This window comes from Artemia franciscana, chromosome 20, assembly GCF_032884065.1.
Source record: "Artemia franciscana chromosome 20, ASM3288406v1, whole genome shotgun sequence".
NCBI lineage: Eukaryota > Metazoa > Arthropoda > Branchiopoda > Anostraca > Artemiidae > Artemia > Artemia franciscana.
Genome location: NC_088882.1, coordinates 20,484,715 through 20,512,511, shown reverse-complemented (window position 1 = coordinate 20,512,511; position 27,797 = coordinate 20,484,715). Strand labels below are relative to the sequence as shown.

General features: G+C 33.1%; 1 protein-coding gene across 2 annotated transcripts in view; it reads left to right on the top strand.

Annotated features, from left to right (window-relative positions):
* LOC136039878 (double C2-like domain-containing protein beta) overlaps positions 1–27,797 on the top strand; it is a 124,261-nt gene that overhangs the window by 79,558 nt on the left and 16,906 nt on the right. For both annotated transcript variants that reach the window (XM_065723836.1, XM_065723837.1), the window contains 4 exons: positions 2,305–2,428; positions 4,706–4,815; positions 6,933–7,090; positions 22,815–22,990. In XM_065723836.1, coding sequence (XP_065579908.1) covers positions 2,305–2,428; positions 4,706–4,815; positions 6,933–7,090; positions 22,815–22,990 — 568 coding nt within the window. The remainder of the gene's footprint in view (positions 1–2,304; positions 2,429–4,705; positions 4,816–6,932; positions 7,091–22,814; positions 22,991–27,797) is intronic.

Here is a 27,797-nt window from a genome sequence, read left to right as displayed (position 1 = left end):
AGTACATTTACGTAAACTCAAGGATATTTGACGGGAGAATGTAGTTTTCAAATCCAAGGAGGACAATGTTATCGTTTTTATATTTTTTTCAATGAAATTACCTTAAAAATGCCATCTTTAAATTGAAATACCAGAAAAAGGTGCCTTTTATAAATTTAGAAGGGGGACGAAAATACTTTGGGAGAAGCAAGTTTCCTTTTTCGGAAAGAAAGGGGAAAAGGATTTATAAAATCGCAAGGGCTTAAACGTCTACAGAAATCAATACAAATTTTTAATGCCCAAATTTTAGTTACATTTTTTTTAAGTTTTAGTAAAACATTCAGCCTTATCACGTTTATTTTTTAACCTAGGCATTTTCTGACTTTTTTTTAACAGAATAAAAGTTAATAGTGTTGTAACCAGTTCCGTTTCATCCTCCTCCTTCCACCTGTAATTTTCACATAATGTTCACAAAGTTTGCCTGTGTTTACTTTTTAATGCAGTTGGAATAAATTTGGAAGCTGTTTTCTGCATACCCCTTGAGGGGTTCACAAATAATTTTTGTGTGCCCCTTCAGAATTTTAAGGAATAGGTAAACTCTGAATGTAAAAATGTAAATTCTGGACTTCAACAGACTAAAATGCGAAATCTGAGAAGCTTTTGCATTACAGAATGCATCCAACATGCACGGTAAAAAAATGAATAGTTAAAAAAAAGCAATCTCCCCACAAAAAATAAAATTAATGACAAAAAAAAATTATTTTCGGCTGCAACGTAAAGTGCACAAGATTTCTGCCGAAAAAAAAATTAGCAAGGAATTCAATATGTGACAAAAATATTTTAATATTTGACAAATTTTGAAATGAAAAAAAATGTAACGTTATTTAATTAACAATAATTAACAACCCAATAATAAAGTCAAGCTCCAAATAAAAAGAGGTATCACAAACACAATCGAGTTGGCTGTCCAATTCTTAATCCTTAAGGGTTTATGTCTCCTTTGTGCTTGAGTTAAAGCGAGAAACATTTTAAACACGGTATCATTTTCATTGCACGGTTAACAGAAAAAATTGAAAAAGAAAAATTGAAAAATCTTTTGATTGCAAAAGTGAAATAAACGAACTCGCATATATTTTTTTGACAATCAGTTTAGTTTTACTATTTTAAAACAAGATGAATTCTTATCATTTCTTAGTCTTTTTAAATCCTTTCCTGTCAAATTTATAGAAAATGAATAGCTAAAAAACGCTTTTAGAAGCGTCTATTGATAATATTTGGTGCAATCGATTTGGTTTCCTGTAAAGCGCAAATTAATTCAGGGAAAAAATGTCTGGTTTAATATATGTGACAATTTAATTTTACTTTTTGTACATGACACTGCATTGAGTCCATGTTTTCTTTCTTTCAAATCTAACCAATTTAAGCAGTATTTCCAGAAATTTGGAATGATACAATTAGAACTAATAAATGTAGTTTTCATTAAAGTAAAAATGGAATATAGGGGGGGGGGCTTGAGGGAGGTTTTTGATTTGACTCCATTATTGATTGTAATTCCTGTCGTTTTGGGTTAAATTGTGAAATTCATAGTCATCTCTGTTCATTTTGAGTTTCTATTCACTTTGCATATGGGTTAATTTTTTCTTGTCTTAACTTTCAATGTTACTATTTGCTTTTCTTCGAAAAAATTACTTTTTAAACGTGTTTATTTGACTTCCTTTGTCCAAGTCAAATCTTATAAGCAATATGTCATCCACTCCCTTTGGTTCGATTTAGCTTAACTTTTGAGTACAAATGAATTAAATGAATTATAATTCATATAACATAACTCCAAATGCAAGTGAAATTTATGGTTTTAGATCATATGACATCTACACTTCAATAACGCCCTCGTCATTAATCTTTGAATCCTGAAAACGCTATAACCTGGTGCCTCTGTACATTTTAAACGATGCAGAGATCCAATAACTCTTTTTTTAAAGCAGCTTTATAATTGATTCGCCAGCAGCATGTCGTTATATTTAGAAGGAAATGAGAGGCAGTTAGGAACTAAATGCCGACATAACGACCCCAGAGCTGATATACTTCTAATAACCCGGATTTTGAATAATCTGAACAATAGATTTCACTAGCCTTGCATACTGACTGCAACATACATGTTCACACTTTGCTTACACCGTTGAGGCTACATCTAAATTATTTGTGTTTAAAATGTATTTCGAAATTGTCTTCTAAACAAAGCAAGTTATTTTCAGCAAGTGGAGCAAAAAAATTGCTTGAAGTTTGAAAAACAGCCGAAAAATGCTGATCTTTATTATTGTATTATAGGACTACAGACTTCGAACTAGTACAGTACAGAAAACTGTGAATCCAGAATTTAGTGAAACGGTGACATTTTTCAACGTAGAAGCTGAAGACATTGAAACAAAAACACTGCATTTAGCTGTCATGGGTAAGATTCGTCAATTTCCCTTAGAAATGATAATAAATATTGGCTTAGTGAATTTGTTGTAAATCCTTATCATTTAGATTGAAATTTAAATAAAATAAATTTAAGGGTTATATTAATCTTAAGTTAGTAGTAACTATATAGCTTTACTTGAGCATAGTCTCAGCTTTTTAGCAACCTTTATCATTTTGATATCCAATTAGATAAAATCGATTAAGTTCCCGCCTAATGTTCTTTTACGTTTTCGTAGTGTTATACAAATTATATTATAAGTAAGTGGAATTTTTTTTTTCCTTTTATGCTTTTTTGATAGGTAAGCCGCATGTCTTGTCGGTATTGGTAACATTGCGAGATCTTAATAAAGAGACATGTGAAAGCCGGGCCAGCTAATTTTTTTCTGTACAAAAAAGTTATGACAGGTCACTAATGTTTCGTCCGTAGTGCTTTGGGATGCTTAATCAGCAGTTAAGTTTTCCAGATTTGAATGATTCGAAAGTCCTTGAAACTCTTTAGTACGTATTGTACGGATCAATTTAAATCATTAACGGTATAAGCTATGATTAATAAGTAGAAAATTTTTGAAATATTGCTCAGATTATATATTTGTTACAAAGAAAAGTTGGCTCTAATTCATTTTTTTTAAAATTTAATTCCCGAAAAATCTACACCTTCAGAGATGAAAATATATAATAGATACACCGCTAAAGTCTTGTTATTCTGGCAAAATTAGATTGTGCTCTTGAAACTGATTAGTTTTAATTATAATTGTTGTTATTATCCTCATCCTACAATGGCCCATATGGGTACACATAATTAGCATGCTAAAAGGATAAAGGATAAAGATAATTAGCAAAACGCATAATTAGCAAGAGCTATCAATATTTTAATTCTTCTTACACTTATGCTGTAAACAAATATTGCAACACAGGACATTGTAAAATTGTCTAGTTATAATTGAGTTAAATTGTTTATTATCTGGTTGTTTGGGGTCTCAGCAATAACAATAATTAGTCATAGTTTTTAGTCATTGCCTTCTGGAATGTACCCTTTGTTCCATTGAATTTTTTTTAACTTTTTACCTTTTATTTACCTTATTACAATCTATCTACCTTACTTTTAGGTAGATTCGTGCCAATAATTTGCAATCTAAAGACAATCTTTTGAAATAAGGAACTTCAAAGTAACTAAAGAAGCAACAAAGGACCTCTGAAAGAAAAGTTTGATTTTGGGAGAGTTTGTATAAAAGAAATATAGACAATAGCCCTGTCTTTTGCTCTAATTTGGCATTTTCTTGGTTGGAATTAGTAAACAAGCCCGAGAGAATCAGGCATTTAATATTTATTAGAACGAAATGTCATCGCTAGGGCCCCAATAGTGACACTAGAAAAAAAGAAGCAAGAAAAAAAAAAAGGAGAAGCATCATTGCATCCTATGAGAGAAAGTAATTTTCCTTTTTGTTCAAGATAAAAGACTATAATTCCCCCAAATACTATTTTTGGCTATGTTAGTTCTAGTGGTGCAGTTTTCATTTTAATGTGACATTGTCATTTAATCAGTTTTTATTTAAGTTTCCTGGGGTTTCTGAATATTTTTAAAATCCCCATAAATTTTTCCCACGACATACTTTTATTATTAAGTTTCATTGAAATAATAATTACCAGCCCTCAATCAAGATAAAATGATGATTCTCCCTCAATTGACACTTTTTTCAAGCTAGGTTTTCTTTTTTTGTAGGATAGGGCTCGTTCTTTACGTTCGTTGCCCCTAAAGGGGCAACCGTGTTGAACATAGTAAACAGAAATTTCTACTCATACTAGTGGGAAGTTTTACTTTTAATGATGATAAGAAAAGTAAAGAAGATAACACACCAACATAGTTTAAAAAATAAAGGACCTGGTCAAATTAAAAAAAATACAAGAATTTGTATTTTTCGAAGGTAATAGGAAATTATCGAAAATCATAAAAATATGAGATTTCGATATTCTCAGACCTTCACAACCTCTGTGTGTTCCTGAGTAAGACAATAATAGCTAAATACTTTGCAGGTAAATCATACCTGACTATGATGCAGGAATATTTCAAAGTGCATTGATTTGAAATTGAACTTAGCAGAACAAAGGTATTTTAAACTCTGTTAAGCTTCGCTATCCACCAAGAATTTTTCTAATTCACTTTGTACTTCCTAAATTTAAATGGAAGTTCGAGTAGTGTTTATTTTTCTTTTATGAACTTGCAACTTTAATTTAAATTTTTGAGGAACATTTTTTTTCTCTTTTACAGATGATGATCGATTTGGCTATGAAGTTTTAGGTGAACTTCGACTACCTTTATCTGTTCTACAGAACCTCTATTCACGACACTTTACTCTGCCTTTGGAAAAACCAACTACAGTATGTTACTAAAACTGTATTTAATTTTATTTTAGACTTTTTATTACCATGCTTGATTTCTACTATGTAGCCAATAAAGCCTTTTGTTTTGGCCCTCATATCTAAAATTTCTATAAAATTATCATGAAAAGAGAAATCACCAATGCAACAGCACAAACACACACACACACACACACAAAAAAAAGGAGACAGAAAAAGAAAAGGAAGACTCTTTTCCTAAATTAGTGATTAATATAGACCAGCACTTGAATGAGGCCTTAACCCTACTCATCCATACAATCACATAGGTCAAACAGCATAGTCATACACAATCAACCATAAAGAATAATCCATGGACAGGCAGTCATGTCGTCAATAAGTATAAGTCGTCATTTACCAAACAATAGAAAAAATAATAAAGACAAATAATTCAGAGGCAACAACCCAACACAAGGGCTCATCAGGAGAATACACTGGCCTATAGGGTTTCGCCACTTTAAATTCTCTACCCAGCCAAGTGTTGTGGCTACCACAGAATATCCATTTCATCCCAGTGTCAGGTATCACCCCCAAAATACATGCCTATGAAAAAAAAACAAAAAAAAAAACAAACAAACAAAAAACTCTTGTAGTAACTCTTTGTAGTTAAACGCCATCTATGATGTGTTATGGTCATGCAGAATATTCCGAAAAGCCTAATTTTGCATTCATGGACTCCCAAGTCTGAACGTAATATTTTACTTTAATTTTAATTGTTCTTTCTCCTAAAATGTCTTGCCAAGTAAATATTTTGGAAACAAGTATTTTTGATTTGCAGGTTGGTCTTCTTCTTAAAAACTAATGTGTATTTGCAATAATTTATGACTGGATCATGCATATACACAAGAGATCAACTAGCATTAAGGTTATTCATCAGACAGTAATATTATTTATTATGATTTACTAAAAGCTTTTCTTTATATGCAACAGAAGCCCATTTAAACCTAAAGTTTCAGATCAAGTTTGGCATAGGCGAAAATGTTCTGCTCATGGTATATCTGGCTCTTACACAACAAAATTGTGCAAATTTATTTAAAATATTAAGAATAATTGAGTACAATTGAATGTATACACTTTATTTACTTGATTAAGCAGTCTCATATAGTTTTCTTTTCTTGTTTTTCTCTTTTTTTTTATTTTTTTAGATGTTAACAGAAAGATAAATCTAATTATTATACTCTTACCGAAACAACGATTCTAAGAAAGGCCAGAATGCTCGTTCTGTTTTAATGTCTAACCTTAAACCGACGAGTTAAAATCATATTACGTAGAATTACAGTATTTTATAGTATCTCATTGTTATTTTCTGGACAAAAGCACAATTAACAGCAAATTAATTTAATTCTTTCTTATTAAATATAGATTGGGTGGGGTTTCATTGGGGTAGTTGGGGTGGAGATCATTTTTTTTCACCTGTTGACTTTTAGTCACTGCCAGTCTGAGTGCTGTATACGACTTGAGACAGATAAATTAAACTTTTTCGAGTATACCTTTTTTTTAAATTCTAAAATATGATTTATTTAGTTACGTGAGTGATAAAGTATCACGGAATGCCAATTATTGCCAAAAGAATAAAAAAAAAATTATTGACACTTACAGGTGACTCTATAATATTATTATCATTGAATATACAAGATCGTTATGGCGGACTAGAATAAACAAGAGTCAAAAACAATTTGTTAATGGTTTCTTTTTCAAATGTTTTTCGCTTAGGACGTCATATTGGAAAGGACCAATCAAACTTTTCAAGCAAAACTCAGTCCATTTTTAAAAACGAGTGACACAAAATTTATTCTGAAATTCGAAATAATGCTTGGTTGATCGAAAACGTTGCTCAAGAAACGTTGATCGAAAACATGCAAAGTTGATTGAAAATTCATTGTTATTTTAAACTATGCATCATTGACACAGATCTCACCTTCGATGAAAAGACAATGTTGAGGAAACTGGAATAATATTTATGTTAACAAAACCAATACCGAGAATGAGATTTTTTTTTAAAGTCAAGAGAAAAAAATAGTGTTCTGTCCAACTAATTATGAAATCTCTAAACTGTTAAAACAAAAATATTGTCAATAACTTCGTTTCTTTCGTTTTAGTCCATGTCCCGTCTGGTTGAGGCTTGGAGGAATCGTGGCTCAATCCTTTTATCTCTTTTATACTCAAGGGGACGAGAAACCATGATTGTCACAATTCTCAAATGTAAAGACTTATCAGCTATGGACTCAAACGGATATTCTGATCCATATGTAAAAATGTAAGTGTAATTTAAATAGACTTTTTTATACTACTTTTTTGTCTTGGGAATCTGTATTTTTTTTTTTTTTTTTTTTTTTTTTTTTTTTTTTTTTTTTTTTTTTTTTTTTTTTTTTTTTAACTGTCGAAACAAAATAAATTGGACCCCAAGATTTGTCTCTGGCCAAGTAAAAGAAAGGATATATGGGAGAAAATTGGTCAAATTTTCCTTATATATTGCTGTCAGTATTTTAACATAGGGGTCCATGGGTTTTAAATGTCAGATTTATAATGTTAGTCAAATTATTATCATTACTTTTTTTTGCATGGATTGTTCTTATTAGTCTTGTTTAGTGCGTCCTCTCGCAGTCTCATCGTCACTACTTTGTACTTTTCAAAATTTTTCCTACATCCCAAAGAAAACCAACACTCCGTTTGAGGAACTCATTTCATTTTTTTTTCTTTTGTGGGAAATAGTCAATTTTGAGAGGGTAACCGATAATAATGAATCACACAAAATGTTGAATATTTTGGAAATTTTAACAATCCATTTTCAGTGTCTCAAAGATTTCTGTTCCCTGGTTTTAATAAAAGTTTCTTTAAAATCTACTAGAAGATAAAAAAATTACAAAATAGGAAATTACAGAGCACAAGTCTATATGTTCTGGATCATGTTTGGCATTAGGCAAGTGCAGATGGGATCATACGCTAATTTATATCTGCATTACTAATTTCTTTTGTTTCTACATGGTCCTTTTTTATACAGTTTGCTTTCAGATACTAAGATACACATTTAGGAAACGACTTTGCTTATTTGGCTTTGACCAAAAATGTGAGTACTGGTTTAATAATAATCCTTTAAACATTGGGCTGAAAAAACAACTGGAAGCGGAACTTCTATCATAGAAACTTTAATAGACTTTTTGGTTTCCTTTGAGGAAAAACCTGAATTTCCCAAGAAAAAATCAATTGACAGGATGAAAAATCTCTCCTTTGCAATTTCAATGTCAAAGAAACTAATGATCTCAAAATAAAGGATAATTATATCCTGCCGTTCTTAGATATTCCCATTAAAAAAATTCTTCTCAAGAGTTATGTTACCTGACTATGATCCGATTTGTTTTAGCTTCAACAAAACAATGCTTGCAATGTATTATAATTTATGTTTCTTAGAATCGATTAGTGAAGAAAATAATCACAGACATTTATAGGCCTAAACGACCAAGCGCAGAAAAGGGCGTCAAAATTTCATTTAATCTGAAATTCTGCTTGGAGGTATCCTTACAGATTTCAATGCATGAACATCTGCATAAATAAACTTGAGATGGATGAATCCGGGGAAAGGGGGATTTGAAAAAGTAAACAAAAATGAACTGTATGAAAAATAATTGGAAGTCAAGGGGAAGACCCGAGAAACCTTGAATTTTGGAAGTAGAGTCAAAACCCTGTCCTCTCCATCCCGATCCTTTGTATTTTTCCGACTTTAAGCTATATCCCTTCAGTAAATAACTTCTTAGATCTATACACATGTTGCTAGAGCTTGGCTCCAATTTTTGTTACTAGCATGTAAAAGTAAATGATTTCAGAGAAATAATGAAAATATGACTTCCAATTGCAACTCTTAATATCAGTGTCTCTAACATAAGTAAAAAGAATTATGGAACTGAAATCTCAAAAGTGGTATCTTTTAGAGAAGGTATGGAGCAGTTAAATTTATTAGAACAAGTTAGTCAAAACGCAACTTAAACCCTGGCTGCGAATCTGATTATGAAAAATGATAGATTAGGTGAAGAGCCATGCAGCTCTTTCCTTACTTGTTAGATTGAACTTGGTTGCTTTAAACCCTAAATTTATTGATGGTCAGTTCTGGCTTGAGATCGTCAGTCCGTCTACTCATTAGGCTAAGGAGGAAATGGTTAGAAATTCCTTAACCCTTTCCACCAGAATTTTAATCAGGTGTATAGCCCATAAAGTCATAATCATGAGTCTAGCTTCTGATTTCAATCGTGTTTGCTAGTATCCAACAACGCCCAGCTGAGAGCCCGCTGGGGAAAAGAGGAGGAGAAGTAATAAAAGTAAAACAGTTCAAAATGGGGATGATACCTTTTTATTGACAGTGAATAGATATAAAATTATTTAACTGGATATTTCGAACACATATACAGTGTTCATCATCAGCAGTAAAACTTTTACTGCTGATGATGAACACTGTATATGTGTTCGAAATATCCAGTTAAATAATTTTATATCTATTCACTGTCAATAAAAAGGTATCATCCCTATTTTGAACTGTTTTACTTTCGTCATGGAAAGACAGTGTGGTCTTCGAAGCTATCTACGAGGAGCATTAATGATTTTGGTGAAGAATTTACTATCTCCTACCCTTATCCATGTGCCAGGACTAGGCTATTAAAATGAAATCATTTGGATATGTACCAAGCCACCTACCTGTCTCGGCCTTACAGTAATTTAAACATTGATTTTTTTTTATTTAAACTTCTGTACAACACACACAATATATATAAAAAAAGGGTTCAAGCCGGAGACACAAGGTCGATTGATTGCTCATTTATTATTCACCCAGACAGAATGCTTGTTCTCGTTGTAATTGTCATGCTAGGCTACAAGCAAGTCTTGACTTTGTGACGACAAAGTATCCAAATGTGGCACTTTTTATAGCAGGAGATGCAAAAAAACCAAGTCTTATTTATCTTTCCAAAGGTCAAAAAGCTACAGCAAATTGTTGATTTCCCTACAACGAAAGGTGGAACCAGTTTGGATGTTATTTGTACCGACCTCAAAACCTTTTACAATACTCCAACTCCCCTTCCCCCCTCGATGATACCGATCATTTCATGCTACAATTAAAACCACTGCTAGTATTTAAAACAAATTATTCAGTTTCTGAATTTTCGTATCGGCCAATAACAAATCAAGTTCTTTTTTATTTTGGATGTTGAATTACGTCTGAGAGTTAGGAGGATGTGGTGTCGTATGTAAATCTGAATTCAAAGGTTGGCTGGTTTAAAAAAAAATCAATGACGAATTACCTAAAATGGTACTAAGAAGGTATATTCCTCAGATAAATCTTGAATTAATGACAAAATAGCAGAGTCAATCCATTTGAAACTAAAACTTTTTTGCCTTGGAAAGAAAGATATTGCCTTAACCCTCATCCAAGATTACCGTTCTTATCTCTTGTCAATTAATTTAAAATCAATAAAAATGCTTTCTTTATTGGATACACAATTCATTTATCTGCTCTTCAAAAAATAAACCAAGGTTTTAAGAAAAACAAAAATTGCCGAATTCGAATAGAAAATATTAATTGTTGGTAAAGAAACTATTAAACTGTCGATTAAAAGAAAAAATCGAACAAATTGAGCAAGGAAAAATAAAGAATAAAGTTGTCTATATAATTATGTCATATCATCAACTGATTCAAAATGGCGACTTACTTCCGTTTTTAATACTTTGACAAATGGTGCTGTATTGGGTACATATGCTGGAAAAAAATTCTTGATAAAATTACTGATTCTTCAAAAGCTAAAGGAGAAGGCTTAACGCTACCTGGGACTTTACCGAAGGTCGAAGTTTAAAATTACTCGGTACATACAGAATTATTGACTTTGGATCAGAAGCTGTTGTTGAAGCTCCCAAAATTATGGTAAACCCAAGAAAATACAAGTGGTTAAAGAACCTAAAGAAGGTCAAAGACCCAGAAAAGTTGTTGAGGTTGAGATTTCACAATTCAAAGAATGCTCACTTCCAAAAAACGGGGAACATAAAAAAGAATAAAAAATGACGTGATACCGCTGACAAATATTGATATATTGAGTGAATTAGGTCATACTTCTTATTTTCGAGGTGTTTTTCTTGAGATAACTTACTAAGTAAAATAAAGAAAAAGAATGTGGCGCAATCAATTATGGCTCCATGTGATCGCCTTTAACGCCATGGACTTGTTATTTCAATGGTTCCAAGTACTCATTTGTAGAATCTTATGATTCTTTTCGAATCCAACCTGGTATTGAAATTATAAACTACTTAAAGACTTCTAATAAACAAATTACATATCGTTCTACTCAAGTCCAAAATCTTAACGACATGATTTGTGGTCATCTTTGTTTAGATTATACAAAAAGAAGATTTAAGGGACTGGATCCACAGAATTTTATTTAAAGTTATTTTCAAACATATATTAGAAAATAGGTTGTTTGTTAATAGTAGAAGTTTTGAATATTATGGATACGTTAGTGCTGGTTTCCTAATACCAAAATTTACATTTTGTGTTTCAGGCTTATCTACTCTCGCTATTTTGCCCCTTGCTTCTTAAATCTAGGGAGAGTTCTGATTGAGAAACTTGAAACAGAAAGAAAGGATGAGTAAACTGCTTATTCATTCTTGTTGGAATTGCTTACTTTGTACAAATCGGGTGAATAGCCAAATGAAGAAATAATTAAACGAGAAAATGAATTCCAAAGAATGTCACCGTTTTTTCCTCGTGAAAAATATATGAAACAAGTAAAATTAAATGGTTATAAATACTTCTCCGAGTCAGTAAAGTTTCCCCACTATATTCTCCAAAACTTCAAAAATACAAACCATCTTTTCCTAAAATGGTAAGGCAATGCATGCCCTCTAACCAAATAACGCGTCATCAAACAGTTCGTGGTAACGAACTGTAGTAAGGAGCGACCCGGCTCAATAGTAACCAAAACTTTAAAAAATGGAATTTTGGTACCAATAGCTACATCAAAAGAATCGCATTTTAATGCTGATTTAAATATATAAGTTTCACCAAGTTTAGTCTTACCCATCAAAAGGTACGAGCCTAAGAAAATTTGCGTTATTTTAGAAAATAGGGGGAAACACCCCCTAAAAGTCATAGAATCTTAACGAAAATCACACCATCAGATTCAGCATATCAGAGAACCCTACTGTAGAAGTTTCAAGCTCATATCTACAAAAATGTGGAATTTTATATTTTTTGCCAGAAGGCAGATCACGGATGCGTGTTTATTTGTTTGTTTTTTTTTTCCCAGGGGTGATCGTATCGACTCAGTCCTAGAATGTTGCGAGAGGGCTCATTCTAACGGGAATGAAAAGTTCTAGTGCCCTTTTTAAGTGACCAAAAAAATTGGAGGGCACCTAGGCCCCCTCCCACGCTAATTATTTTCCGAAAGTCAACGGATCAAAATTCTGAGATAGGCATTTTATTCAGCGTAGTCGAAAAACCTTATAACTATGTCTTTGGGGACGACTTACTCCCCCACAGTCCCCGTGGGAGGGGTTACAAGTTCAAAACTTTGACCAGTGCTTACATATAGTAATGGTTATTGGGAAGTGTACAGGCGTTTTCAGGAGGATTTTTTGGTTGGAGGCAGGGGTTGAGAAGAGGGGATATGCTGGGAGAACTTTCCATCGAGGAATTTGTCATGGAGGAAGAAAATTTCCATGAAGGGAGCGCAGGATTTACTAGCATTACTTAAAAAAAAACAATGAAAAAATAAATATGAAAAAGTTTTTTTTTTCAGCTGGAAGTAAGCAGCAGCATTAAAACTTAAAACGAACAGAAATTATTGCCCATATGAGGGGCTCACCTCCTCCTAATACCTCGCTCTTTACGCTAAAGTATTTTTAGTAATTGCAACTATTTATTCTGCGGCTTTTGTGATTCAGGGGTCATTCTTAATGAATTGGGACAAAATTTAAGCTTTAGTGTAAAAAGCGAGGTACTGACGAGGGGGCGAACCCCATCATATACGTAATAAAAACATGAGAATACAAAAGTTCTTTACGTAAGCTAATTTAGAAGTTACGTATATCTTTTACTTATAAAAAGATTCGTAAAAAATTAAAAGTTCTAGTTGCCTTTTTAATTAACCGAAAATCGGAAGGCAACTAGGCTTCCTCCCCCGCTCTTTTTTTCTCAAAATCATTCGATCAAAATTATGAGAAAGCCATTTAGCCAAAAAAAATAAATATACAAATTTCGTTTTAATTATTCCTCTGCGGAGAGCCAAAATCAAAACATGCATTGATTCAAAAACGTTCAGAAATTAAATAAAAAAAAACAAGTTTTTTAAATGAAAGTAAGGAGCGACATTAAAACTTAAAACGAACAGAAATTACTCCGTATATGAAAGGGGCTTTTCCTTCTCAACCCCCCGCTCTGTACGCTAAAGGTTTTTACTGTTTTGAAATGTAGAGTTAATAGAAAGAGTCAAACTTTAGCGTAAAGAACGGGGCGTTGAGAAGGAAAAGCCCATTTCATATACGGAGTAATTTCTGTTCGTTTTAAGTTTTAATGTCGCTCCTTACTTTCATTTAAAAACTTGTTTTTTTTTATTTAATTACTCATAGGTTCGATTTCAAAAAGATTCTTTTCAAATGAGTACTTGCGAACGAGCTTCTGCAAAAGAGTTCTACTAGGCAAATTAGACACGATTGCGTACAGGCTTTAAAACTTGTTACTGAATCTTGTTTGGCTTTCTTCTAAGAAATCTTTCATCGAGTTTAATTTTGTCCTGTTTCCAAGGTTAGTAAAAAAGGATAAAGAGAATAAAGCTATTTTCAATTTATAAAATTTCTGTATTAAAGTCTTCACCTATTAAATGGAAGAACCTTTAAGAGAAATGAAAATGAAAAATAAATACAATCTCTTTCATCGAGTTTAATTTTGTCCTGTTTCCAAGATTAGTAAAAAACGATAAGTATAATAAAGCTATTTCCAATTCATAAAATTTGTGAATTAAAATCTTCACCTATTAAATAGAAGAACCTTTAAGAGAAATGAAAATGAAAAATAGATACAATCGAAATATCAGGAAAGAAGACTTAGATATTGTAACGGAATGCTATAATTAAAGCAAAGAAATATGTAACAACGAAATAAGGATAAAAACTCGTTATTACTATTAAATTGAAAGGTATATCGGTTGATATCTTTGCACAAAAACGATTTGGTTCTACAGCAGCTGAGTTTTAAAAGAAATTTAAAAATCAAAAAAAGCTATGATTTTAAAGGTTATTAAAAAAAGGGAAAGATAATAATAATTGTCTAGATATTGATATCAAACCATCCACTAAATGTTAAATCATAATAAATTATTACATTTTATCAGTAGTATATATAAGGTATTGATTATAAGTAAAATATGCATCAAGATCTCGTTTCACAAGACCTGTTTTGATCTTAAAGCTCATGATAAAAACTGTAAAATCGTCGGAAATTGTCATTTAAAATGGTGTGAATGCATTTAACAATGGGGTAAATTGGATTGAATAATAATGTGGTCTACTACCCATGTTTTATGTACTATTCAGTTGCTTCTTTCTGAGATTTGAGGTGGAATGAAAGGGTGGATATGATCGAGGTTAAAGAGCCAATTAAATTAGATCGTTTGGATCCCAACATTTTACTTGCACTGTCACTGTTTCTTACTTTTTTGTTTAATTTACGTGCGGCAATTAAATTAGATCGTTTGGATCCCAAAATTTTACTTGCACTGTCACTGTTTCTTACTTTTTTGTTTAACTTACGTAAGGTAATTAAATTAGATCGTTTGGATCCCAAAATTTTACTTGCACTGTCACTGTTTCTCACTTTTTTGTTTAATTTACGTAAGGCAATTAAATTAGATCGTTTGGAGCCCAAAATTTTCTTGCACTGTCACTGTTTCTTACTTTTTTGTTTAATTTACGTAAGACAATTAAATTAGATCGTTTGGAGCCCAAAATTTTCTTGCACTGTCACTGTTTCTTACTTTTTTGTTTAATTTACGTAAGACAATTAAATTAGATCGTTTGGAGCCCAAAATTTTCTTGCACTGTCACTGTTTCTTACTTTTTTGTTTAATTTACGTAAGACGATTAAATTAGATCGTTTGGATCCCAAAATTTGCTTGCACTGTCACTGTTTCTTACTTTTTTGTTTAATTTACGTAAGACAATTAAATTAGATCGTTTGGAGCCCAAAATTTTCTTGCACTGTCACTGTTTCTTACTTTTTTGTTTAATTTACGTAAGACAATTAAATTAGATCGTTTGGAGCCCAAAATTTTCTTGCACTGTCACTGTTTCTTACTTTTTTGTTTAATTTACGTAAGACAATTAAATTAGATCGTTTGGATCCCAAAATTTGCTTGCACTGTCACTGTTTCTTACTTTTTTGTTTAATTTACGTAAGACAATTAAATTAGATCGTTTGGAGCCCAAAATTTTCTTGCACTGTCACTGTTTCTTACTTTTTTGTTTAATTTACGTAAGACAATTAAATTAGATCGTTTGGAGCCCAAAATTTTCTTGCACTGTCACTGTTTCTTACTTTTTTGTTTAATTTACGTAAGACAATTAAATTAGATCGTTTGGATCCCAAAATTTGCTTGCACTGTCACTGTTTCTTACTTTTTTGTTTAATTTACGTAAGGCAATTAAATTAGATCGTTTGGATCCCAAAATTTTACTTGCACTGTCACTGTTTCTTACTTTTTTGTTTAATTTACGTAAGGCAATTAAATTAGATCGTTTGGATCCCAAAATTTTACTTGCCCTGTCACTGTTTCTGACTTTTTTGTTTAATTTACGTGCGGCAATTAAATTAGATCGTTTGGATCCCAAAATTTTACTTGCACTGTCACTGTTTCTCACTTTTTTGTTTAATTTACGTAAGGCAATTAAATTAGATCGTTTGGATCCCAAAATTTTACTTGCACTGTCACTGTTTCTTACTTTTTTGTTTAATTTCCGTAAGGCAATTAAATTAGTTCGTTTGGATCCCAAAAGTTTACTTGCACTGTCACTGTTTCTTACTTTTTTGTTTAATTTACGTAAGGCAATTAAATTAGATCGTTTCGATCCCAAAATTTTACTTGCACTGTCACTGTTTCTTACTTTTTTGTTTAATTTACGTAAGGCAATTAAATTAGATTGTTTGGATCCCAAAATTTTACTTGCACTGTCACTGTTTCTTACTTTTTTGTTTAATTTACGTGCGGCAATTAAATTAGATCGTTTGGATCCCAAAATTTGCTTGCACTGTCACTGTTTCTTACTTTTTTGTTTAATTTACGTAAGGCAATTAAATTAGATCGTTTGAATCCCAAAATTTTACTTGCACTGTCACTGTTTCTTACTTTTTTGTTTAATTTACGTAAGGCAATTAAATTAGATTGTTTGGATCCCAAAATTTTACTTGCACTGTCACTGTTTCTTACTTTTTTGTTTAATTTACGTGCGGCAATTAAATTAGATCGTTTGGATCCCAAAATTTTACTTGCACTGTCACTGTTTCTTACTTTTTTGTTTAATTTACGTAAGGCAATTAAATTAGATCGTTTGGATCCCAAAATTTTACTTGCACTGTCACTGTTTCTTACTTTTTTGTTTAATTTACGTAAGGCAATTAAATTAGATCGTTTGGATCCCAAAATTTTACTTGCACTGTCACTGTTTCTTACTTTTTTGTTTAATTTACGTGCGGCAATTAAATTAGATCGTTTGGATCCCAAAATTTTACTTGCACTGTCACTGTTTCTTACTTTTTTGTTTAATTTACGTAAGGCAATTAAATTAGATCGTTTGGATCCCAAAATTTTACTTGCACTGTCACTGTTTCTTACTTTTTTGTTTAATTTACGTGCGGCAATTAAATTAGATCGTTTGGATCCCAAAATTTGCTTGCACTGTCACTGTTTCTTACTTTTTTGTTTAATTTACGTAAGGCAATTAAATTAGATCGTTTGGATCCCAAAATTTTACTTGCACTGTCACTGTTTCTTACTTTTTTGTTTAATTTACGTGCGGCAATTAAATTAGATCGTTTGGAGCCCAAAATTTGCTTGCACTGTCACTGTTTCTTACTTTTTTGTTTAATTTACGTAAGGCAATTAAATTAGATCGTTTGGATCCCAAAATTTTACTTGCACTGTCACTGTTTCTTACTTTTTTGTTTAATTTACGTAAGGCAATTAAATTAGATCGTTTGGATCCCAAAATTTTACTTGCACTGTCACTGTTTCTTACTTTTTTGTTTAATTTACGTGCGGCAATTAAATTAGATCGTTTGGATCCCAAAATTTTCTTGCACTGTCACTGTTTCTTACTTTTTTGTTTAATTTACGTAAGGCAATTAAATTAGATCGTTTGGATCCCAAAATTTTACTTGCACTGTCACTGTTTCTTACTTTTTTGTTTAATTTACGTGCGGCAATTAAATTAGATCGTTTGGATCCCAAAATTTTACTTGCACTGTCACTGTTTCTTACTTTTTTGTTTAATTTACGTAAGGCAATTAAATTAGATCGTTTGGATCCCAAAATTTTACTTGCACTGTCACTGTTTCTTACTTTTTTGTTTAATTTACGTAAGGCAATTAAATTAGATCGTTTGGATCCCAAAATTTTACTTGCACTGTCACTGTTTCTTACTTTTTTGTTTAATTTACGTAAGGCAATTAAATTAGATCGTTTGGATCCCAAAATTTTACTTGCACTGTCACTGTTTCTTACTTTTTTGTTTAATTTACGTAAGGCAATTAAATTAGATCGTTTGGATCCCAAAATTTTACTTGCACTGTCACTGTTTCTTACTTTTTTGTTTAATTTACGTAAGGCAATTAAATTAGATCGTTTGGATCCCAAAATTTTACTTGCACTGTCACTGTTTCTTACTTTTTTGTTTAATTTACGTAAGGCAATTAAATTAGATCGTTTGGATCCCAAAATTTTACTTGCACTGTCACTGTTTCTTACTTTTTTGTTTAATTTACGTAAGGCAATTAAATTAGATCGTTTGGATCCCAAAATTTTACTTGCACTGTCACTGTTTCTTACTTTTTTGTTTAATTTACGTGCGGCAATTAAATTAGATCGTTTGGATCCCAAAATTTTACTTGCACTGTCACTGTTTCTTACTTTTTTGTTTAATTTACGTAAGGCAATTAAATTAGATCGTTTGGATCCCAAAATTTTACTTGCACTGTCACTGTTTCTTACTTTTTTGTTTAATTTACGTGCGCAATTAAATTAGATCGTTTGGATCCCAAAATTTTACTTGCACTGTCACTGTTTCTTACTTTTTTGTTTAATTTACGTAAGGCAATTAAATTAGATCGTTTGGATCCCAAAATTTTACTTGCACTGTCACTGTTTCTTACTTTTTTGTTTAATTTACGTGCGGCAATTAAATTAGATCGTTTGGATCCCAAAATTTTACTTGCACTGTCACTGTTTCTTACTTTTTTGTTTAATTTACGTAAGGCAATTAAATTAGATCGTTTGGATCCCAAAATTTTACTTGCACTGTCACTGTTTCTTACTTTTTTGTTTAATTTACGTAAGGCAATTAAATTAGATCGTTTGGATCCCAAAATTTTACTTGCACTGTCACTGTTTCTTACTTTTTTGTTTAATTTACGTAAGGCAATTAAATTAGATCGTTTGGATCCCAAAATTTTACTTGCACTGTCACTGTTTCTTACTTTTTTGTTTAATTTACGTAAGGCAATTAAATTAGATCGTTTGGATCCCAAAATTTTACTTGCACTGTCACTGTTTCTTACTTTTTTGTTTAATTTACGTAAGGCAATTAAATTAGATCGTTTGGATCCCAAAATTTTACTTGCACTGTCACTGTTTCTTACTTTTTTGTTTAATTTACGTAAGGCAATTAAATTAGATCGTTTGGATCCCAAAATTTTACTTGCACTGTCACTGTTTCTTACTTTTTTGTTTAATTTACGTAAGGCAATTAAATTAGATCGTTTGGATCCCAAAATTTTACTTGCACTGTCACTGTTTCTTACTTTTTTGTTTAATTTACGTAAGGCAATTAAATTAGATCGTTTGGATCCCAAAATTTTACTTGCACTGTCACTGTTTCTTACTTTTTTGTTTAATTTACGTGGGCAATTAAATTAGATCGTTTGGATCCCAAAATTTTACTTGCACTGTCACTGTTTCTTACTTTTTTGTTTAATTTACGTAAGGCAATTAAATTAGATCGTTTGGATCCCAAAATTTTACTTGCACTGTCACTGTTTCTTACTTTTTTGTTTAATTTACGTAAGGCAATTAAATTAGATCGTTTGGATCCCAAAATTTTACTTGCACTGTCACTGTTTCTTACTTTTTTGTTTAATTTACGTAAGGCAATTAAATTAGATCGTTTGGATCCCAAAATTTTACTTGCACTGTCACTGTTTCTTACTTTTTTGTTTAATTTACGTGCGGCAATTAAATTAGATCGTTTGGATCCCAAAATTTTACTTGCACTGTCACTGTTTCTTACTTTTTTGTTTAATTTACGTAAGGCAATTAAATTAGATCGTTTGGATCCCAAAATTTTACTTGCACTGTCACTGTTTCTTACTTTTTTGTTTAATTTACGTGGGCAATTAAATTAGATCGTTTGGATCCCAAAATTTTACTTGCACTGTCACTGTTTCTTACTTTTTTGTTTAATTTACGTAAGGCAATTAAATTAGATCGTTTGGATCCCAAAATTTTACTTGCACTGTCACTGTTTCTTACTTTTTTGTTTAATTTACGTAAGGCAATTAAATTAGATCGTTTGGATCCCAAAATTTTACTTGCACTGTCACTGTTTCTTACTTTTTTGTTTAATTTACGTAAGGCAATTAAATTAGATCGTTTGGATCCCAAAATTTTACTTGCACTGTCACTGTTTCTTACTTTTTTGTTTAATTTACGTAAGGCAATTAAATTAGATCGTTTGGATCCCAAAATTTTACTTGCACTGTCACTGTTTCTTACTTTTTTGTTTAATTTACGTAAGGCAATTAAATTAGATCGTTTGGATCCCAAAATTTTACTTGCACTGTCACTGTTTCTTACTTTTTTGTTTAATTTACGTAAGGCAATTAAATTAGATCGTTTGGATCCCAAAATTTTACTTGCACTGTCACTGTTTCTTACTTTTTTGTTTAATTTACGTAAGGCAATTAAATTAGATCGTTTGGATCCCAAAATTTTACTTGCACTGTCACTGTTTCTTACTTTTTTGTTTAATTTACGTAAGGCAATTAAATTAGATCGTTTGGATCCCAAAATTTTACTTGCACTGTCACTGTTTCTTACTTTTTTGTTTAATTTACGTAAGGCAATTAAATTAGATCGTTTGGATCCCAAAATTTTACTTGCACTGTCACTGTTTCTTACTTTTTTGTTTAATTTACGTAAGGCAATTAAATTAGATCGTTTGGATCCCAAAATTTTACTTGCACTGTCACTGTTTCTTACTTTTTTGTTTAATTTACGTAAGGCAATTAAATTAGATCGTTTGGATCCCAAAATTTTACTTGCACTGTCACTGTTTCTTACTTTTTTGTTTAATTTACGTGGCAATTAAATTAGATCGTTTGGATCCCAAAATTTTACTTGCACTGTCACTGTTTCTTACTTTTTTGTTTAATTTACGTAAGGCAATTAAATTAGATCGTTTGGATCCCAAAATTTTACTTGCACTGTCACTGTTTCTTACTTTTTTGTTTAATTTACGTAAGGCAATTAAATTAGATCGTTTGGATCCCAAAATTTTACTTGCACTGTCACTGTTTCTTACTTTTTTGTTTAATTTACGTAAGGCAATTAAATTAGATCGTTTGGATCCCAAAATTTTACTTGCACTGTCACTGTTTCTTACTTTTTTGTTTAATTTACGTAAGGCAATTAAATTAGATCGTTTGGATCCCAAAATTTTACTTGCACTGTCACTGTTTCTTACTTTTTTGTTTAATTTACGTAAGGCAATTAAATTAGATCGTTTGGATCCCAAAATTTTACTTGCACTGTCACTGTTTCTTACTTTTTTGTTTAATTTACGTAAGGCAATTAAATTAGATCGTTTGGATCCCAAAATTTTACTTGCACTGTCACTGTTTCTTACTTTTTTGTTTAATTTACGTAAGGCAATTAAATTAGATCGTTTGGATCCCAAAATTTTACTTGCACTGTCACTGTTTCTTACTTTTTTGTTTAATTTACGTAAGGCAATTAAATTAGATCGTTTGGATCCCAAAATTTTACTTGCACTGTCACTGTTTCTTACTTTTTTGTTTAATTTACGTAAGGCAATTAAATTAGATCGTTTGGATCCCAAAATTTTACTTGCACTGTCACTGTTTCTTACTTTTTTGTTTAATTTACGTAAGGCAATTAAATTAGATCGTTTGGATCCCAAAATTTTACTTGCACTGTCACTGTTTCTTACTTTTTTGTTTAATTTACGTGCGGCAATTAAATTAGATCGTTTGGATCCCAAAATTTTACTTGCACTGTCACTGTTTCTTACTTTTTTGTTTAATTTACGTGCGGCAATTAAATTAGATCGTTTGGAGCCCAAAATTTTCTTGCACTGTCACTGTTTCTTACTTTTTTGTTTAATTTACGTAAGGCAATTAAATTAGATCGTTTGGAGCCCAAAATTTTACTTGCACTGTCACTGTTTCTTACTTTTTTGTTTAATTTACGTAAGGCAATTAAATTAGATCGTTTGGATCCCAAAATTTTACTTGCACTGTCACTGTTTCTTACTTTTTTGTTTAATTTACGTGCGGCAATTAAATTAGATCGTTTGGAGCCCAAAATTTTCTTGCACTGTCACTGTTTCTTACTTTTTTGTTTAATTTACGTAAGGCAATTAAATTAGATCGTTTGGATCCCAAAATTTTACTTGCACTGTCACTGTTTCTTACTTTTTTGTTTAATTTACGTAAGGCAATTAAATTAGATCGTTTGGATCCCAAAATTTTACTTGCACTGTCACTGTTTCTTACTTTTTTGTTTAATTTACGTAAGGCAATTAAATTAGATCGTTTGGATCCCAAAATTTTACTTGCACTGTCACTGTTTCTTACTTTTTTGTTTAATTTACGTGCGGCAATTAAATTAGATCGTTTGGATCCCAAAATTTTACTTGCACTGTCACTGTTTCTTACTTTTTTGTTTAATTTACGTAAGGCAATTAAATTAGATCGTTTGGAGCCCAAAATTTTCTTGCACTGTCACTGTTTCTTACTTTTTTGTTTAATTTACGTAAGGCAATTAAATAGATCGTTTGGATCCCAAAATTTTACTTGCACTGTCACTGTTTCTTACTTTTTTGTTTAATTTACGTAAGGCAATTAAATTAGATCGTTTGGATCCCAAAATTTTACTTGCACTGTCACTGTTTCTTACTTTTTTGTTTAATTTACGTAAGGCAATTAAATTAGATCGTTTGGATCCCTAAATTTTACTTGCACTGTCACTGTTTCTTACTTTTTTGTTTAATTTACGTACCAAGTCTTTTAGTTTGCTAGGAACAACAGTAATATACCCAACCAAAAGCAATTGGATGCTCCAATCATAATTCTGTTTGTGTGTGTAATTTGAATTTTCTTTAGTTTTTCATCAAATCTCAGTGAAAAGTTTTTCAAATCAAAGCCACTGTGCAAAGTTGTTTCAATTTAAGAAACAATTTAATAAAGGAAAAAAAATCTATGCTTAATTGACATTTCTTTGTTAACATCGTTGCATCTCTTATTTAGCAATTGCAGCTTTGAGTTTTCACGCTGAGATGAACGCTGGTCACCCCTTCCCCTTGCACTCTAATATTTGTAGATGCTAATCACCTTGTTTATTTGCGTCGGATTTATAATCATGTCTTTTTATCCTTCTTTCGTATATTTTGAACTGGGTTAAATTTCTGTCTTTAAATACATATATTTTTTTCTTGTTTTTTAGACAAATTAGACCTGACCCGCACCAGAGAAAGTTCAAAACGTCAATAAAATGGAAAACTTTAAACCCAGAATTTAATGAAGAATTTTCTTTCAAGACAAAAATTACAGATTTACCAAAACAGCGGCTAGAGATTGCTGTCTGGGACAAGGATATTGGAAAAAGTGACGATTATATAGGTAATTTATTGGAATCTCAACTTACCTATACTAATAGGCTTTCCGACCATCGAATTAAATTTTTGCAGCAAGAATAGGAATAAGATTCTTTTTTTTATACAACTATCGTAGTCACGCATTAACGATGACTAAATGGCTGTCGTACTTACAACTGAAAATTTAAAAGGAAGAAAAGCAAACGCAGGACTAGCTCTAAAAAGGGAAAAAATGAATTTGAGATGTGCTTAACTTGATCGGAGGATGATTTTGATATATCTTTAAATCTTGTATTTAGTGTTTACTTTATTTGATTTTATTTGTGGAGTACTGTTAGTCAGAAAAAAAATAGTTAAATAAAAGACAAGTCAGCGGCTAAATGACTAAATGACTAAATAAAGGCAGTAAGCAGATTTAATGATGGAACTGTTTAAAATAGCCTGTGTAATATTAGTTCTCTTTTATTTATTTCTTTTTTCGCTATATTTAATCATGGATCGAGCTTACTCTGAGCTTAGCACAAGCTACAATTTCTGAGGCAACTAGGGCATCAAGGATGATTCACTGATCATACCTCCAATTGGTTGTTACTGTGATGTCTTCCGTTCTGGTTGAAAGGTGGTATGCAGGTTGCGTAGATTGCTCTGGTAGGCTATATGCAGTGTATTTTAGAGGCTACAATTTCCTAGTGGTTGCCAAAGTAAAGCAGCTTTTGGGATTTTATGGTCATATACACGGAGGATTTTTAAGAAATGTCTCCACCGTCAAACTCTGATGATGTCAGTCACTAGAGGTTGTCGCGTTATTTCATGAATGGACTAGTTTTTCATCTTTTTTGACCAGCGAATGTTCAATATTCTCCGAGGGCACCGGTTTTCAAAAGCCCAGAATCCTTTCTCTTTTTCCAGATTTAGGTATCATTTTTTTGCAGTGTAAATTTTTATTTCCGTAAAATTGTTGTGAAAAAATCATAGTTTTAGATGCAGAGAAGATGTCTGAGATATTCAAACTTGACATTGTCTGTTGAAGGTCTCATTTACTTGTCCTATTATGGTGGGTACTTCTTTTACTGCTCAGTCAGTGTTTTAGGTGATATTTCCTAGTGTTCTAGGTATTCGGTTTTGTTTGCGTTCACCCATAGACCAAGATGGCTCACCTTTGCCGTAGCCTCATCTAATATCTCTGTAAGTCTTACAGTTGTCACGCATGGCAATACTACTATTGCTACTACTAACAACAACTCACCGCAGCATCAAGCCGCCCGAGGTCATCACAGCTACCCACACTCCTCCTCCATCCCAATCTGTTTAAATCCTCCTTCTTTACACCCTCACAGGAAACTCCATTTTCCTTTAACTTTATGACATCCTTCCGCCCCAACTGCAGACGACCTGCTTTCCGTTTAGTCCTAGACAGTTGGCCAAAAAGGACAATCTTTTGCAATCTGTCGTTTTTCATCCACAGAAGGTGCCCTAGCAATCTCAACCTTTCTCTTATTATAGCCTTAGGAAGCGGGATTGAACCACACTTTCGTACAACCTGCTGATTGAAATATGTTTAGTGAGCCGGGTAACCAGAACGACCCTTAGACAATCGCTCTGGAAAAATATTTAGCAAGTCTTCTTTTACTTTTCGGAGCGCCCATGCTTCAGACCCATATTTAACCACTGTCATCACTCTAGCTTTCAGTATTCTAGTCTTCTTTGCAGACTTATATTCCTATTCTTCCAAACTTTTTTTTAACTGTGAAAAAACACCGAAGCCTTGGCTATTCTACTTTTAACATCTTCACTGCTCCCGCCGTCTTTGAATTGTCATAATTTTCTCAGGGAGTTCATAATGGGTGAAAGTCTTCCCTAAACTTTCCCAATATATTGAGTCAATGGCCCTCTCTAAATACACAAAGATCATATATATCTTCGCACACCACTCTTTGCTTTATCCAGCTCGCTGTAGGAAGGAGCGACCCGCCTCAATAGTGACCAAGACTCTTAAAATGGAATTATTGATACCATTAGTTACCTCAAAAGAATTGCATTTTTACGCTGATTCTAAATATATAAGTTTCACCAAGTTTATTTCAACCCATCAAAAATTACTACCCTGCGAAAATTTACCTTATTTTAGAAAATAGGGGTAAAAGTTTCAAGTTCCTATCTACAAAAATGTGGAATTTTTTTTCCGGAAGACAGATCACGGATGCGAGTTTATTTGTTTTTGTTTTTTCTTCTTCTTCTTTTCCTCAGGGGTGATCGTATCGATCCAATGGTCCTAGAATGTTGTGAGAGGGCTCACTCTAACGGAAATTAAAACTTTTAGTGCCCTTTTTAAGTGACCAAAAAAGATTCCATGGAAGAATTTATCATGAGGGAGGAAAATTTCCTTGAAGGGATCATAGGATTTTCTAGCATTATTAAAGAAACAATGAGAAAATAAATAAATTTTTTTTTTGAGGTGAAAGTAAGGAGCAGCATTAGAACCCAAAACGAACAGAAATTAAAACGCATATAAGGGGTTTCGTCTCCTCAACAATACCTCACTCTTTACGCTAAAGTATTTTTTAGTAATTTCAACTATTTATTCTACGGCCTTTGTGATTCAAGAGTCATTCTTAAGGAATTGGGACCAAATTGAAGCTTTAGTGCAAAGAGCGAGGTATTGACGAGAGGGAGAACCACCTCATATACGTAACAAAAATATACCAATATAGAATTTCATTACGTAAGTTAATTTGTAAGTGACGTATATTTATTGCTAATAAAAACGTATGTAAAAAAGGTTCTGGTTGCCTGTTTAATTAACCAAAAACCGGAGTGTAACTAGTTCTCCTCCCCCACCCCTTATTTCATCAAAATCGTCAGATCAAAACTATGTGAAAGCCATTTAGCCAAAAAAAATTAATGTGCAAATTTCACTTTAATTATTCGTATGTGGTGAGCCAAAATCAAAACATGCATTAATTAAAATACGTAAAAAAAATTGATTAAAAAAAAAAACAAGTTTTTAACTGCAAATAAGGAGCGACAATAAAACTTAAAAACTTGACTTACTTGACTTAATGCTCCTGCCGAAATGCTTCCGGCGTCGAGAGTGATGCTACATGGTGCCTCCATTTGGACCGGTCTCTTTCAAGGATGTGGACATTCTCCTGAATATTTGCCATGACTAAGAAGGCACCTGTCGTGTCCTTCCATCTGGTTGGGGGACGACCTCTTGGGCTTTTCCCACCGTGCAGCACGGGATCAAAGTCAAAAATCGTTCGTGCGGGAGTGTCGGGGGGCGTGCGAAGGAGATGTCCGTACCAGCGTAGTGTTCGTTGGGCGAGTTGGACTGAGAAGGGCGTTTGACCAGTTAACGCCAGGAGGTTCTCGTTGCTAACAAAATCGTGCCAACGTAGTCCTTCAATGCGGCGAAGGTGTTTTGTTTGAGCTAGATTTACGGAGCTAAGCACAGACCGAGTGGCTGGCCAAGTTTCGACTCCGTAAAGAAGCACGGATCCCACCGAAGCATTGTATATGCGCATCTTGGTCCTACGGCTGATAGAAGGTTTCCTCCAAAGGGCGCTTAGTCTTCCCACTACTGCTGAGGCTTTGGCAATTCGGTGCATTAGATCTTTAAGGATTGATCCGTCATTTGAGAGGATAGAGCCAAGGTATGTAAATTCCTCAACAATCTCAGCTGGTTTGTCACCGACCATTAGGACTGGCGGGGGACGCGGCGAATTACGGGGTTCAACAAACATCACTTTTGTCTTCTGCCAGTTAATCGACAGCCCTATCTTTAAGGCTTCATCAGCAAGAATTTGTAGGGCTTCTGTGAGCTTCGACGGTGAATTGGAGACAAGAGCAAGGGCATCGGCATAGTCAGCGTCTGAAAGTACTCTATCACCGTAATGCAAAACAAACTGGAGGTGGTTTATGGTCCGAGTCATAATGTAGTCGATGACACAATTAAATAGTTCTGGGGCAGCAGCACAATCCTGACGGACTCCAGTATTGATTTCAAAAGATGAGCTGCGTCTGCCATTGACTTGCACGCAGCTCTCAGTCTCTTTGTGGAGCCGCTCGAAAAGGTTGCAGTACTTCGCTGGTAGTCCCGTTGTTTTCAATATGAGCCAGAGTGATTGTCGGTCGACAGGATCGAAAGCAGCCTTGAAATCCACAAAGGCAACATATGCTTTTTGTTGAAATTCTCGAGTCTTTTCTATCAGCTGCCGCATTGTGAATATTTTCTCCACGGTGGACCTTCCTGGCATGAAGCCAGCCTGTTGGATTCTTCGTTGGCTTCTGAGGAAAGTGGTACAGCGGTCCAGGAGGGTCATAACGAAGAGCTTCCCGGGCACAGAGAGGAGTGTGATGCCACGGTAGTTAGAGCGGATTCTGCGACTGCCTTTCCGTTTCCAGAGAGGCAGGATGATGCCCGCTCGCCAGACTTTTGGAATCCATTCTGCACGAAATACTATGGAAAACAGTATTTGGAGCCAGAGAAGGGTCGCTGCCCCACCATATTTCAGCAGTTCTGCAGGGATACCGCAGACTCCTGGGGCTCGGTTATTTTTCATCCGTTTCAGAGAATTTAAGATTTCTGTAGAGGTGAAGGGGTGGTGCACACTTTCACACGGGGCCTCAGGGGTGTTGGATGCACCTTGAAGAAGGTCAGGGTTGGGTTTGCTAACATAGTCCAGGGTTAGAAGTGAAGAAAAGTGATCCTTCCAGGCGGACAGTTGAGGGCTCTCGTCAGTGATAATATTTCCATCATTAGATATGATAGGGCCTAGAGAGGATGCCTTTCCATCTGTAAGATCCCGAAGGTGTTTGTATAAAGCGCATGT